The sequence below is a fragment of the Fistularia commersonii genome, chromosome 2, assembly GCF_037954325.1.
Source record: "Fistularia commersonii isolate RoL2024-O1a breed Wild chromosome 2, RoL_Fcom_v1.0, whole genome shotgun sequence".
Classification (NCBI taxonomy): domain Eukaryota; kingdom Metazoa; phylum Chordata; class Actinopteri; order Syngnathiformes; family Fistulariidae; genus Fistularia; species Fistularia commersonii.
Genome location: NC_141285.1, coordinates 19,782,792 through 19,798,186, shown reverse-complemented (window position 1 = coordinate 19,798,186; position 15,395 = coordinate 19,782,792). Strand labels below are relative to the sequence as shown.

Below are 15,395 nucleotides of genomic sequence, written 5' to 3'. Positions count from 1 at the left end.
CGCAAATAAAACTGCCTCTCACATGGACAGAAGGCATCGTGAGTCTGATATTTCTCAGTCTCCCTCCACTGTTCTCCAAGCCTCTGATTCTCTGCAGACAGGACATTAAGTAATGTGCTTTTGTCAGCCTGTTTCCTCTTTTATTTATCAATTGTTTCCCTAATTTCATTTTTTCTGCCCTCTGTGTTTACAGCACATGAAGGTAGCAGATTGACTGATTTCCATACTGTTGAAGCCCTTATCTTCAGACAGACACAATTCTGAGTTGTAAGCCAATTAAGATATATTTTACACTCATTAGAAACACATTTCTGTGTACAATGTTTTACAGATTCAGCGTTGGAAGATATTAAAATGAGTTGTTTACTTCATGGTGCATTTGCTCAAAAAGGCTTTGCAAGTTCACAGGTTTATTTATTTTATTTTAGTTCTAACTGCCCTTTTGGACTGTTTCTTTTCTTTTTTTTTTTTTGGTTTGCATCCACAGCTGTACTATATTTATTTATTTATTTTTTTTTTTTGTGCTGATGGGATGATAATGAGAGCATATAGTGTACATGCAATACCATAACCTTTCTAGAGATGAATGTAAGATATGTGCACAACTAATGTGATGTGTCTGCAATGCAGGGATCACAGGGAGCCGCCAGGTAATAGTAGAAGCAGTTGGTGCTCGGTGTCAAAATTGGTTGTGAGTTGCTGTTGGCTATTTGGGTTCTTTAACAGCTCAGCGGGAGGTCTGATATTCTGTCAAAGCACAAGTGCAGCATTCAGCTTCAAATACCTTTTCCCATGAAATCAATTCAACTATGTGCGATTATGACCTGGTATAAAACAATTCAGCTTGTGTACTCGTGCTTCGACGATATCTGTGCAAAGCCCGTGTGTGAAGAAGTTTCGGAGGGTTAACAAAGGAACGCAAGCAAATAAAACGAGTATAAGAATTTTTTTTAATTGTCTGACAAGGGCTACTTCGGGTTATTGTCCGGCTACAAATGTACCGTTGTCGTAAATATCAACAGAAGAACACCGGATTTTATGATTTTCCATCGCTTCCAAGTGAACTCTAAAGAGCTGCAATTCTTCAAAAATATCAAACTGTATTTATTTCAAAAATCAAACTTGAGGACATCAGCACACAGTAGATCATAAACTGGAGAAGGATACGCTGCTCTGAAAAGGGTAATTTTAATGTCATTATCCAATTATCGCTGTTCTGCGTTATTAAAACAGGCAGGATCTCTTTGCTCGAAGTTGGCTCCTTCCAGAAGTGATCTCCAATGAAAAAAAACAACCACTCTTTTCTCTCCAGCAACAATTTGATATATGCTCCTTAAGAGCTGTTTTTCTTTCATTTTCGTCATTAGGTCTAGTGGCTGAACAGCTATCCCTGCCTCAAGTCAGCCATTTTTTGGATGGTACTAACAATTAGCTATTTGCATCCGAGTGCCTAATTTATTTATCCCCTTGTCTTTCCCCTTTCTTTTTTTGTCCTCCTTTTTTAACAGCAGTGCCTTTTTGAAAAGGGATGAACATATATGATATTTGCCTGTCATTCAGTCACCGGTCGTCATTGTATTTTCCATAAAAGTCATATTTTGAAAAACACAGGAGAGACTGAGTATTCTCTTCTAAGGATCTGACAAGTCATCGTACGCCCAAACATATTCAGCTGGATAAAGTGGGTTTAGAGCCTCACCTACTGGATATCAAGAGCAACTGCTAGTTGCTCTTGATATCCCTTAGTTCCCTCAGTTACTGTATACATTTCTCCCCTTCTACCTCTTGTTTGTGCCAAATTATGATTCCCCTCTTACACTTTCTCCCCTATTTTTACCCTTTAGAATATGCCAGGACATAAAAATGACCTCCAACAGCACAGACCCTGGTCTCTTCCTGATTGCCAACACTTCACCAGCAGCAGCAGCAGCAGCAGCAGCCGCAGCAGCCGCAGCAGCAGCAGCAGGAGCTTACCCACAATCCAATGCTCTTCATCAAGGTCAAAACGGAGGAGTACCCTGGCTGGTTTTTCACGTGAATACCCTGGGTGACAATTTCTCTTCCAACAGCAATCTCCTAAACCTCACTTCTGAGTCCTCAGACGGCAACGGAACCACGCCTTTAGATCAGTTAGGGGGCCACCCAATGTGGCAGGTTGTCCTAATTGTCCTGCTGACTGGTATGCTCTCGCTGATCACCATCATTGGCAACATTCTGGTGGTGGTTTCCTTCAAGGTCAATCGCCAGTTGAAGACGGTCAATAACTACTTTTTGCTGAGCCTGGCTGTGGCTGACCTCATTATTGGGGTCATCTCCATGAATCTATATACAGCTTACCTTGTGATGGGATACTGGGCAATGGGGAAATGGGCCTGTGACCTTTGGCTGGCTATTGATTATGTGGCCAGCAATGCATCAGTTATGAACTTATTGGTCATAAGCTTTGACCGCTACTTTTCAGTCACCAGACCTCTGACCTACCGTGCCAAACGGACAACGAAGCGAGCGGGGATCATGATTGGCTTAGCCTGGCTCGTGTCTCTTGTTCTGTGGGCCCCGGCAATTCTTTTATGGCAGTACTTTGAAGGTAAAAGGACAGTACCCCCGCAAGAGTGCTACATTCAGTTCCTCACAGAGCCCACCATAACTTTCTGTACTGCCATGGCAGCATTTTACCTACCTGTTACAATAATGAGCGTTCTCTACTGGCGTATTTACAAGGAAACGGAAAACCGTTCGAGAGAGTTGGCAGGATTGCAAGGTTCAGGTGCTCGTGCTGGTGGCAGCGGGAGAAGTGGAAACGGCGGGGCTGAAAGAGCCCATTTTTTGCATCAAACGGGAAGTTCGAGAAGTTGCAGTAGTTATGAACTGACCAGATTGTCTCAAAGAAAGAGTACGTGTAGGGAGTTAGTCGGACGCCTGCACTGTTGGCCTGGGGTTCGTTCTTGGAGACCTGGTAGTACCAGACAGGGAGAGGGTGACGCAGACCAGAGCAGCAGTGACAGCTGGAACAACAACGATGCCGCCGCCTCACTCGATCACTCCGGGTCATCTGAGGATGAGGACTGCGGTGGCAGAGAGATGATTCCTCAGAGTCATACTATTTTCTCCATTGTTCTCAGCCTGCCAGGTATAAAAGCCGCTGTGAACACCCAGCTCACGGCATGTGAGGATCTGGATGCCGCTTCAGAAGAGGACCCCCTCAGGGTGTCAGAATATAGCAGAGATAGCCTCTCAACACTCACCACTAACACCCCTACCGCCGTTACACCAGATGGAGCGAACAATTCGGACAACAGCTACCACCAACATTTCTGTACACGAAAGGTTCAGTCCATGCCGACCATCCAGGCTTCATCGAACGCGTTCTCTTCGGACGGTCCTGCAAAAACCACCGCCAACAATCCCACTGCCACCAGCACAGCCTCCAAATCCCCCTCCGTCCCCATGTCCATCAAAGAAGCGGCTTTGGCGAAACGCTTCGCCGCCAGAGCTCGGACGCAGATAACCAAGAGGAAGCGCATGTCCTTGGTGAAAGAGAAGAAGGCAGCTCAAACTCTCAGTGCCATCCTCTTTGCATTCATCATCACATGGACACCTTACAACATCATGGTGCTGATCAATGCCTTCTGCAAAGGTTGCATCCCACAGACCCTTTGGGCGGTGGGGTACTGGCTCTGCTATGTCAACAGCACAGTCAATCCGATGTGCTACGCCTTGTGCAACAAGACTTTCCGAACAACGTTTAAGATGATACTGCTATGCCGCTGGGACAAGAAAAAACGGGGGAAGCAGCAGTTCCAGCAGAGGCAGTCCGTAATCTTCCACCGGAGGATTCCGAGGGAGTCTACCTAAAGGACAAAAGGGGGGCTGATAACAGGGAATTCTAGTTTTCACATGGGACAAAGATAAAGGTCGAGCATCCATACAATTACTTTTGTGGAGCTTCTTTGCTTTGGGATCCTAATGTGCTCGTACTGGTGTGTCCAATACAGCGATCCTGTATGATGGTTTTTCAAGGAACATGCGCGTATCGGCGTGCATGCGTGGAAAGGCTGCGTAAGGTGAAAGCGGGACACGAAAAGCCTTCCCTCTGTCCTCGCAGAACCGTCTTGACATTTCACACAGGTTGAACCGATTGGAAACTGAGTGGAAAAATATAAAAGGGCTCATAAATGCATTGCAGCAGAATTATTTAAGTGCAATTGACAAAAGGGGAAAAGGTGACCTTTGACACAGGGCAGGTGATTGATATTTCGTAGTTTCTCTCTTTGGGTAGCTAGATCTGTAATATACAGATTGGTTTTTGCATTTAAAAACACAAAAATCAGTACGATATCACAGAGAGCCGAGACAAAATGTATTTTGTGTTCACAGACTTCAGCGTTACACCGATATAACTTGCCACCATCTTGTCTGGCTGATGTTTTTTTCGGAACTCCTGTACATTGGCTTTCTACATGGATATAGCTTTCCTGTGTTTGATGGAATATAAATCATTCTTAAATCGTGTCCTTACTTTGAGTCGAAGGGAGATCTGATCTGTTTTTTTTTTTTTGTTTTTTTTTTTGTGATATTCATGTTTGGTTTTTTTTTCTAAAAAAAAAAGAGAAAAAATAATCCAGAGATTTTGAGCCAGTCTGAAAATGATTCTTCTGACAAATTAAGTTGTGAATATTCTATGTGGCACTACAGCCAGTGACCTGCTGTTGTGTTCAATGTGATTGTCGTGGTTTTCATGGAAACAATATGGTGGAACAATACAGTAATTTGGTAGTGTTTTTATGTACTTGCAGTTTTCTGTTAAATGAATATACAATGATAATATTCTGTTTGTGTAATTTTGGGTATTTCTGACCTGAAACACAGTGACTGATTGCACACATAATGGTGTCCATTTACGATGTGTTATCATGTCACACCACCTATTGAATTTTTATAAAAAATAATCCATCTTAGAAATGCTTTGCAAAGTTACGTCCATTGTTTTGATTTTGTAGAGCAATGGCGGTCTCTAGTGGCTAAAGCAATTAAAGCTCGTATCACTGTCACTTCAGCCTCTTTCATTGGATATCAAAATACCAAGGACAGACGTACAACGTCACCATTCACAATCTTGCAACGGATTTTGCAATTACTGACAGCGCATTTAATTTGATAATCAGCAGTTTACAACGATTTGGCACAAGAAAATAATGACAAAAATGACTGTTCCGAAGGTGGTATTATTTGTTTCTTGTAACTTTTCATCTTCATGAAAGTTACAGCACAGGCGGCCAGGAAATCCATTTGAAGCTGTAACTGAGATGAGATCAAATAAGACATGTCAATAGCGGTGATTGGAAAATAAATACTAAATGCCAACTTGGGCAAAGGATTTATTTGGATTCTTGTCAAAATCTTGGCAACTGGACTTAAATTTCTTCTCTTGAAGACATCATCTGAGAGGCTTCTTCAGTTCTAATGACATGTGGGGAGTTTCCAAATATACTGAAGAAGACTTCATCACAACCTGGATGACTGAGAACCTCCACAGAAAAGATTTATTTGGATGTCCCATAGAATGGTTGATTATTTGCATCCAAGCACATTGTTGCAGTTATAGATTTCTTGTAGCGCCTGATGAAATTGTAAGGCTTCCAAAACTAAGACCCAAATCTCTTCATGCCCCCCAGTGGCCGATGCCAGTACAGTTCGTTCACCCCGTATCCTCTTCTTTGTCACGTGGGACAGTGGCTAAACTGAATTTCACGTCATTGATTTTATTTAAAGGCGGTACAGCGGTGCAGTGGTATGCTGTGGAGGAGCTCCCCTAGTTCTTTTCCTAAAGGGGGCCCTTCCTGTGTGGAATCTTCATGTTCTCCCAGTGGGTGTCATCCTGGTTCTCCGGTTTCCTCACACAATCCAAAAACATGCAGTAAGTTTATTGAAGACCCAGACGCGTGAATGTTTTTATGTCTCTGTGATTGACTGCTGACCAGTTACTGGTGATCCTTGTCTCTTGCCCTACAACATCTGGGAAAAGCTCCAACCCTCCAAGCAGTGTCGATAACGAATGAATGTTTCTCCTTTTTTTTTCCTCAAAAACATCTTTGACCACTTGCAGCTGTAGGGAAAGGGAACTCTACAACAGTTTCAAGAGGGCATTTGTTGCCTATCACATTCAAAATGATTGCTTGTTATTAAGTCTACTGGGTCTATCGGCAACAGTTTTTGCACAGACTATAATTTCAAGAGACGTCACCCACACAAGATAGGAGCACCTGTACGTTTCATTTATTGGATCCATATTTTACATCGGGAGAAAGCGGAAATTGGTCCTTCCTTGCGTGTAGTCAGTTGTTGTAGCACTCACATTTCTCAGTATGGATATTTTACAAAAGGCCTTGAAGGCAAAGAAGTACCATTATTTTGGATGCCGGCGTACTACTTTTATCTGCTGTATGCGGGGAGACAAAAAGAAAAGTTGTTCGTCATCAGTGGATATTGGGTCTGCATTCAACATGAAGATTTATGTATCACAATACATTCTTTGTAGAATTATGAGAATTTTGTATTCAAGTATTGGTAATGTAACATTTCAATCATACCTATATTTTAAGTCAATAAACAAACAAAATCCCTGTTGACAAATATCTTTTATTTGTTTCTTCTGTTTTTTGGGGAGGGGCCTTTAACACCTATTTAGCAGTGGGTAATGAGAATCATATCTTTAGGATATGATAGGATCACAAATGTAACATCACGGCGTGCACAGACCTTCCAGTAAAAAGGTATTTTCCCAGAATAATGTGCCCAACCCTACATAGTAAACTCCTCTCGGACTTAGTATGAGCTATACACATAATTTCCTGTATCTGCACGGTACAACAATCCATTTTGGCAAATGATGCTTTTTTTTTTTGGACAAAGCACTGTTTTGACAAAGTGGCCCTGTGACAACTGCACTTGATGTCCCCCTCCGAAAATTGCTATGTCCGCTCAAGCGCTAAGGATTAGTACGAACTCCTGTGGCCTTCTTAAGATGTGGACCGAAGTTCCTCCCTCCATTGTTGGATAATATAATTAAACTCCTGCTTTTATGCAACGGTAGTTTCAATATTAAATCCACTCTTGTGTTAACAAGGAGAAACAAACCATGATGCGGCAGGTTGGATATTTGTTTTTATGTAAGCCTTTCTCTCTTTAAGAACGTGTCGCCTCAAATATCATTTTGGATCGAGCACATGTTTTTTTGTTTTTTTTTTATTACAGGGCACAGCTGAAACGTATTGATTGATTTGAGGGATGGGCTTAAAAAAAGAGCCAAAGGGGGCACAAAGCCGAACAGGAAGTTCCGGTCGGCTTTTTGGATTGTGATTGTTAAGTGAACTGTCAAAAAAATAAATAATGATCCATCTGACACAGTCATACACTACAGCACTACCATTACGGTGTCTGCGATTACCAGGGACGGAATAAACAAATGATCTCGATCTTTGTACCGCCTTGATGAGTTTAGTACGGGGATTCTCAGACAGCTCTAATGGGAAATGGCCAAGGAGAGCAGACATGTGATGAGGGAAATATCAACTTCATGTGACCCATGGCGAAGGAGCGGCTCATAGAGGAAGACAAGCAGCCGTTTGTGTTGTTTTCTTCAGTCAGTCCAGAGCTGCTGAAGACACTCCACCAGGCAGGCAAGTACACTGTTACTCATTAAGATAAGAAGAGAAATGTTCATCTTTGTTATCAATAAGTTTATTTTGACTTGAGTTTTAAAGTGATGAGGTAATATATCCTGCTTTAACATATGGTTGAAAACTATGACTTCTGAAGTGATCACTGTGGACAAGAGTCACATCTATACTGAATGTAAAAGAGGGTAAATGTTTTCCTGTTTCCGTGGATGAATATGGGTCGCTTTTGCTTAAAGGCCTTTTTCTTTGGTGTTGTTTTTATTCTTAAATAAGGGGATAGAAGTTTAAGTAGCTTTAACTTCCCCTCGCTCTGTGCCACACCCATAAGAACCCATCAGTCCTCAAACATGCACTGATGAAATTATATGATTTCTATTATTAACTATGAGCATCCTGCCATAATCTAATAAGGAGCATGCCCATTTTCACGTTTTGTTTTTTGTTTTTTTTTTCCTTACACCGCCCACAAACCAGCGACACAATCTTATGTCTCGATCTGTGAGGGAATGTTGACAAAAAGATAAATTTTTGTAAGGAACAAAACAAAACAAGATATGAACGTAGTCGTGAAATTTAGACAATAATTACAAGTAAAATGCTGATCTGATTAGATTTAGTTAACACTGCCCCAAACAAAGGGCTGTCTGCACTGGAGCCACTGGTATTTTTGATATTCAAAAGTGACATTTCTGGCTAAACTGTCTTATACACACCAAACTCAATTTCAGTCAGATGACTGTATGTTTGAATGTGCTGTATGTGTTTGAAAGGACCCTTTATAGAAAAAAAAAAAACATCATCTCTGGTGTTCATTTTTGTTTTTCCTCGTGTACTATCTGGATCGAGACAGACTGAGGGAATATGTCACCGTTGAGCTACAGCGTGCAGACCATCCGTTCAAATCCATGTCTCTTCAAATTAACCAGTCTTTCTGGAAAAAGAATCATGAAGGCATGGAGTAGATGGATAAATCGTGTAAATTAGCATAAATCAACGATACCACTAACAGCAATTAGTGTCCAGAAGTGAGTTGAATGTTGGTAGACCACCATGACTCCACAAGTCTGAGTTACTAGATTTAAAGGAATTGTAAACAATGAAATATGTGCACGATTACTCAAAAGTGAAGAACCAGTGAAAGCCATTTTGATTGTTGTTATTCATATTTCTATTTGTAAAAAATAGGAAATCAACAAGTCATGAAAGAGCTATTTAAGATTTCATTAATATTAGCAATAGCTTGAATGATGTGAAACATTTAGTGAGCTGTGGTTAAAAGTGGAAAAATCTAAATTACAATGATACATTTTATTTAAGGCACCTTACGCAACACTCAAGGATAAAATACAGACACATACATATATACGAAATACAGATTTAAAAGAAAAAAATTAAAACAAAGATGACAAAGTGGAAAAAGTAAAAAATAAATAAGGCAATTCCTAAAATTGACTGTTTTAAATATTTTTGGGTGGATAAATCGTAAGGAGAGACTTTTCATTATTTTTCACATAGAACAAAAGATGAGATGAGATGAGAACAACTTTATTTATCCCGAAGGAAATTGTTGTGCCAGAGCAAAAACATAACAATAATAGATAATAGTAGGAAGGAGGGAGAATAAGAAATACAATAAAATATAAATTGTCAAGGTTAAGGCTATCAAGTGCTCCAAGGTCTTAAGTACAAAGATTATAGTTCCAGTATTGATTTGAACTAAAACCCATGTGTTACTTCAATGAAATGTGTCTATTGGTGTGAAAAAGTCCATACATTGCTTTTTTTTTTTTTTTAATTTTATGTTTTTTATTTACTTCAGCCTGGCCAGTCTGCCATCCGCCCCCCCCAAAGACTCAAGATGCATACTATTAAAACAGTGGAAACCCAAGTCCCCTTCTTAAAAGAGAGTTTCTTCACAACCACTTTCAAAGACCGTAGGAAAAGTAGCGTTTCCAACATCCTTCGCCGCCAGCAGCATGCCATCCTCATTCAACAACAACAACAAACCATATTGGAGCAGCGTCACGCCAAGAACTGTCCTCCCCTCGCATCTGAAAATGGACAACAGCAGCAGCGCACTCCAGAGTATCAGCGGTTCGCTCGCTCTAACAGCAGCCCGTTATGCAATCCAGCTGAGAGCGCGAGAGCAGATGGGGATAAAAAGGAGGGGCAAAAAGAGAGGAAGGATCAGAGAGCGGGGGAGGCTGTGAGTGGTAGTGAGCCCGCGGCTGTCAGTGCCAGTCTCCTCCCTCCTTCATCATCGGCGTCAACAGTACAGGGCAAGGCAGCAGCATCCTCACAGCTGCCTGTAACTGTGGTGGGTAAACAGCAGGCGCTGGGCAGCTCTGAAAGAGCAACAGCACCATTAGCGACCCAAGAGGAAGCCCAGCATGTACAGCCTCGACCCCAGCAGCAAGGCCTGTTAGCCAGGGGCGTCCGTCTGTTTAAGAACATGGGGAACCAGGAGGCGAAGCAGAAGAAAGGAGGAGGAGGAGGAGGAAAGGATGCCTCCTGTGATGGGGATGAGAGGGAAGTGGATAAAAAATCCAAGAAGTCCAACAAGATAAGCAAAGGAGGGGGCGAGCACAATGGTAAGAAGAAATCTATATCGGACTTGAAGGGTTCTGTGTTTGCTGGCATGAAGATCAGGAAGAGTTCCAAGGCTAAAGGGCTGTCAAAGGATGACATGTTGGAAGACGAGGGGCAGGCGCACTTTGGCAAAGCAGGGCTCAAATCCGGAGGAGAGGCGAGCCTTTCGGCGGATGAGGCCGGCCTGCTGTCCGACGGGGAGGGCGATCTTAATTGCTTGACCTCAGACAGTCGCCAATCCATAATGGGGGAAGCCGGAAAGAAGATGAGCTCCGGGTCGGACGCCGACCTCAGCTATCACTCGGCAGCGGCTGAAAACGACGACCTGCTCTCTGACATCCAGCAAGCCATGCGAAATCAACGTGTGGACGGCGACAGGGTCCAGCGAATGATGAGAGCCTCCGAGAAGTTAGATGAGGAAGTGTTTTCTCCATATGCCGGTCGAGAAGCGAGCGCGATGTTTAGGAAATCGGAGAACGAAAGTCACGCCGCGGCCATGTCAAGAACCTCGTCAGGTCCGGGATCTCTGAGCGATAGCGGTCCCCCGTCTTTGGCCCTGGATACTGACAGAAGCAGTGGCAGCCTGCTCCCCAACACCAACAGCACTTACAGCTTCCCCGACACTCTGGCTACCACCACGTCGTATGAGAGTGCCGATGAGCCCCAGGATGATCTAGAGAGCCCCCAGAGTCTAGGTCATTGGACCGCACAGGGGAAATTCCCTGTGCCAAGTGTACACTTAGACCCCTGTTCAATGGGAGCCCACAAGAGCGTAAGCAGCATGGAGCTGTGGACGGAGGGGGAGGGCGAAGAGGAAACCGGGAGGCGGGACTTCCTGTCGCTGACGAGGCGGAAGAGTAGTATGTCCATTTGTGCAACGGCGGAGGGCCCCGCTGTTAGACAAACATCCACCAGTTCCACATCTACTGTCAAACTCTACCCTCCGGTACACCCCTCTTATGTCAAGACCACCACCAGGCAACTCACATCCCCGATAGGTTCCCCGCTGACCAGCCCCAACGTACCCAGGAAAACTGATGTCGCTGCCAATTTGGCGAATTCCGGTGGGGGCCAGGGTTTCAAAAGGCGCAAACAGAGGTCCTCTTCGATAGCCGGACCTTACGGCGTGTCCGAAGATTGGTCCGCAGAGTTAGACGAGGTGAGGAAAAGGCAAGGGTGCGGTTCCAGGTTGCCAGAGCAGGAGGCGCCAGAAAAGGGTCATGCCGGAGGGATTTACTGGACTCTGGGGTCAAAGAGAGCCCAGTATGAGCGTCGGATCTCAAGGACCGGAACGTCCTACCTGGATATATTTTCCGGTGAGTACATATGAGCTGTCCACTTCATAAAAGGTGAACTCCCACTGCAATTTAGAACCATAGTATACAACTGCTCAACGTGGCTTGCAATCCATTGTATCCACTGACACTATATGGGCATTTGTTGATCCACAGAGTACTGACTGCTTCCTGTTTTAGTCAAGGAGAATAAACATTACTTTCGCGGTCTGTGATTTGTTAACCTGAATTTTAAACCGAAAGGATTAAGCAGGGATACGGGGAAAGGCCAGTCAGTCGGTGGAAAATAATGAATGAAGCTGGAGAATGAAGGGATTAGATAAGAACAATTTACAGCTCTTAGTGACTGAACTCTACCCCACCTCCCTTTTTTTTTCCCATATGCTTTTGCGACTCAGTTGCAGAGCCATTCTCTTCCAGCAGGGGAATAAATTGAGAGAAACCAATCCATCCCGCCATTTGAATATTCTAGTTTGTCCATTATTCATCCACTGTGCTTGCTTGCTTGCTGCGGGGATTTCCCAAAGAAACAAAGCGGGCTCCCGTTTGTTGCTCCATCTCCATTTGAGATTAGTTTATTATGCAATAGTAATTTGCAGCGATTATGGTGATTGCTCACTGATGTAAATTCAAACGACTTAGAAACGACCACGTTATTTAAATTATCACAGCGTGTTTGGGGATTTTGAATTAATACTCCCGTTGCAAATAAGAGCCAAAACAATACTGTGGATGCAGAGTGCGTCAGCTCATGAAACAATGATACTTTGTCGCCATTTCTGTTGTGACGCCTTTGCAATACTCAGCTCCTCGACGCTGTATCTGCCCAGGATCGTAAAGCCCCAACAAAACAGCGACCCCCGACGGCGTCTGCCGACCCGGGGACGCTAAACACAAATGACAGGTTTTCTACATGACCAAAATAGGCTCTGACATCCGGTCAGTTCGGATTTTGTCAGGTGGATCCACTGTTGATAAGCACAGAGGTAGATTTGAATAGCAGACATAACAGGTTGCCTAACGGGTTCTTTATTGCTGAAGGCTGTGCAATTCACAAAGCACACGTAAATACAAGTAAAACCATTTACAGGACTGTCTCAGAAAATTAGAATATTGTGATAAAGTTCTTTATCTTTTGGAATGCAATTAAAATAACAAATTACTTTTTCATGATATTCTAATATTTTGAGATAGGATTTTTGAGTTTTCATAAGATGTAAGCCATAATCAGCAATATTAAAATAATAAAAGGCTTGCAATATTTCAGTTGATTTGTAATGAATCCAGAATGTGTGACATTTTTGTTTTTGTAATTTCATTACAGAAGATAAAGAACTTTATCACAATATTCTAATTTTCTGAGACAGTCCTGTATTACGTGAGGCCACAGCCAATCACCTGCGTCCATTTAAGTCTCTCACACCAACTAAATTCAAGTCCTCTTTCACTGCATCCATAAATTTCCTCTCTGGTCCTCCGGACCTCCTGCCTGGCAGTTCCAACCTCAGTTTCCTTCTTCAGATCAACAACTTCCCTCCTCTACGCAAGTTCAAATTGTGTCAGTCTAAATATCTCCAAAACATCAATAATGTACTCCTTCCTGATCCTATTCATCATCACTCCCAAAGAGAACCTCAACACCTTCATCTCTGCTACTTCCAGCTCTGCTTCCTGTCTTTTCCTTGACGCCATTGTCTCCTAACCATACATTGGTCTCACCGCTGTTTTGTACACTTTTCAAGGCCTTTATAGATCTTCCTTTTTAATATACATACATCCTTTGCAGGCCAATTTTGGTTCTGAGATCGGTGTTGCCGCCGACCTGCATGGTGAAGCCAAATTTAACAGTGTGACCATAGATCAGAAAGCCGCTCTTAAGAAGCCATAAAGTCTGAGCAGTGGATGCAGTCACTGCGAAGTTCTGTCTTGGTAGCCTCTTTGAGCAGTGACATGCGATGAGGTTCGTGGCTGGTGAGGCACTGACTTCATCGCAGCCGTCTTTATCACGCCCACCATGAGGCAGGAGAACCTGAGGCCTCACTTAGTGGCTCTTTGTTGCTGTTTTATGATTGTTCAGAACAAGAAACTAATAAAACATAACAGTTGTTGACAAAAAAAACAACTGTAAATTGGAAATGTCGTTCATAAAGCAAAAGTGTTTGAACATTTTAATAGCGACATACAGAGAGACAGCAATTACGGCCGTCATTGCGTCATCTATGTTGAGGCTCAACGGTCTGCAGCCTCACCGCAGATCTCGTCTCAGTATTTGAACAGTAAATGTGAAAATCCTGCATTTTTGAAGAAAATCTGGTGCAGTTAATGTCTTTAAGTCTTAGCTCTTATCCCAACACTGACAATTTTTACGAAATACAGCAAATATCCAATATGAGTTGTCACCGGTTTGCAATGACAGTCAATGACCATTTATTCCTTTTATAATGAGTCTCTCCGACCTATGTTGTGTGAAAAATTGACCTCGTGTCAGGTTAAAACTATAAATGAGCCTTGTTGCGTTTTCAGGATACACACACACATGCTATTCATGATAGACCTCCTACAGTTGGTATCTTTTCAGTAGTTTGGTTCCCACCCTCACCTATGGTCACAAGCTGTGGGTGGTGACCAAAAGAACGAGATCACGGATACAAGCGGATGAAATGAGTTTCCTCCGCTGGGTGGCCGGACTCTCCCTTTAGAGAAAGGGTGAGAAGTTTGTTCGTCCGGGAGGAGCTTGGAGTAGAGCTGCTGCTCCTTCACATCCAGAAGATGAGGTGGTTTGGGCATCTGATCAGGATGCCTCCTGGACGCCTCCCGGGGGAGATATTCCGGGCATGTCCATCTGGGAGGAGACCACGGGGAAGACCCAGGACACGCTGGAGAGACTATGTTTCCAGGCTGGCCTGGGAACATCTCGGGGTCCCCCCAGAGGAGTTGGATCATGTGGCGGGAGAGAGGAAGGTCTGGGCCTTACTGCACCGGCTAGTCCCATAACGCAACTCTGGATAAGCAGGGCAGGATGGATGGATGGATAAATACTTCAGTTATCAAAATTTGGATTCCCCCCCCCCGCCCATGTAGCAACCAAAAATCTCTTCTTTTTTTTTTTTCGGACAAATATAGCCCTTTATAGCTGAAGCTTGCAACAGAGAGTGTCAACTTTAACCGTATATCTCTAAGAAATTCTGAGTTAGAGATGAAAATACAGAGAGGAGAAAAAAAAAAAAAATTGTTTATATTCCGCCTCAAACTCAAAATATATATATATATATATATATATATTTTTTTTTTTTTTTTTTTTGCCCGACGCTTTTTTGAAAAATAAAGTTTGCTCACACGGAAATGGGGGAAATGGTAATAAAGTCGTTTTTTATGGCAAGAATGACTAGAGATGTACAATCAACACCCTCTCCTATTGAACTACATTTACATACGAAAGTGTTTAATTATCGCATCAGAATCCTGACACTTTTCTACTCCTTTTTTACATGCTGCACCTTTCTCGATATTCATACTCACCTCATGGTATTTTTAGAATAGGAAAACACAACTGAAGACCACTGACCGTGTTCAAATATGACTATATTGGTTTCAAGACTCAAAAAGAAAGAAATGGTTTCCATGTTGTCGCTGTGCAATGCTCACAGGTCACACGCTGCTGGAGAGGCTGTGCATGAATCATGATGATGGGTCAGCCGAGAATGAAGCAAAGGATCTGTGTCAACGAATGTTGACCCACGGTCTGCTGCACCCCTTCAGCGACAGCTCCGGAGATCTCCACAGCGCTTCAGGGACCAAACCTGTATTCAATGTAAGGCCTTTTGGTGCACAT

At 43.1% G+C, this 15,395-nt stretch overlaps 2 protein-coding genes across 4 annotated transcripts in view; both read left to right on the top strand.

Annotated features, from left to right (window-relative positions):
- The window catches only part of chrm3a (cholinergic receptor, muscarinic 3a), a 94,071-nt gene extending 89,020 nt beyond the window's left edge, over window positions 1-5,051 (top strand). For all 3 annotated transcript variants that reach the window (XM_086171931.1, XM_086171922.1, XM_086171940.1), the window contains one exon: window positions 1,845-5,051. In XM_086171931.1, the coding sequence (XP_086028057.1) occupies window positions 1,864-3,855 (1,992 nt within the window). In that variant the 5' untranslated portion in view covers window positions 1,845-1,863 and the 3' untranslated portion in view covers window positions 3,856-5,051. The remainder of the gene's footprint in view (window positions 1-1,844) is intronic.
- A 4,097-nt stretch (window positions 5,052-9,148) lies between these two features.
- The window catches only part of fmn2a (formin 2a), a 37,522-nt gene continuing 31,275 nt past the window's right edge, over window positions 9,149-15,395 (top strand). Inside the window, exons 1-2 of the mRNA XM_086171860.1 lie at window positions 9,149-11,584; window positions 15,211-15,374. Coding sequence (XP_086027986.1) covers window positions 9,538-11,584; window positions 15,211-15,374 — 2,211 coding nt within the window. The 5' untranslated portion in view covers window positions 9,149-9,537. The remainder of the gene's footprint in view (window positions 11,585-15,210; window positions 15,375-15,395) is intronic.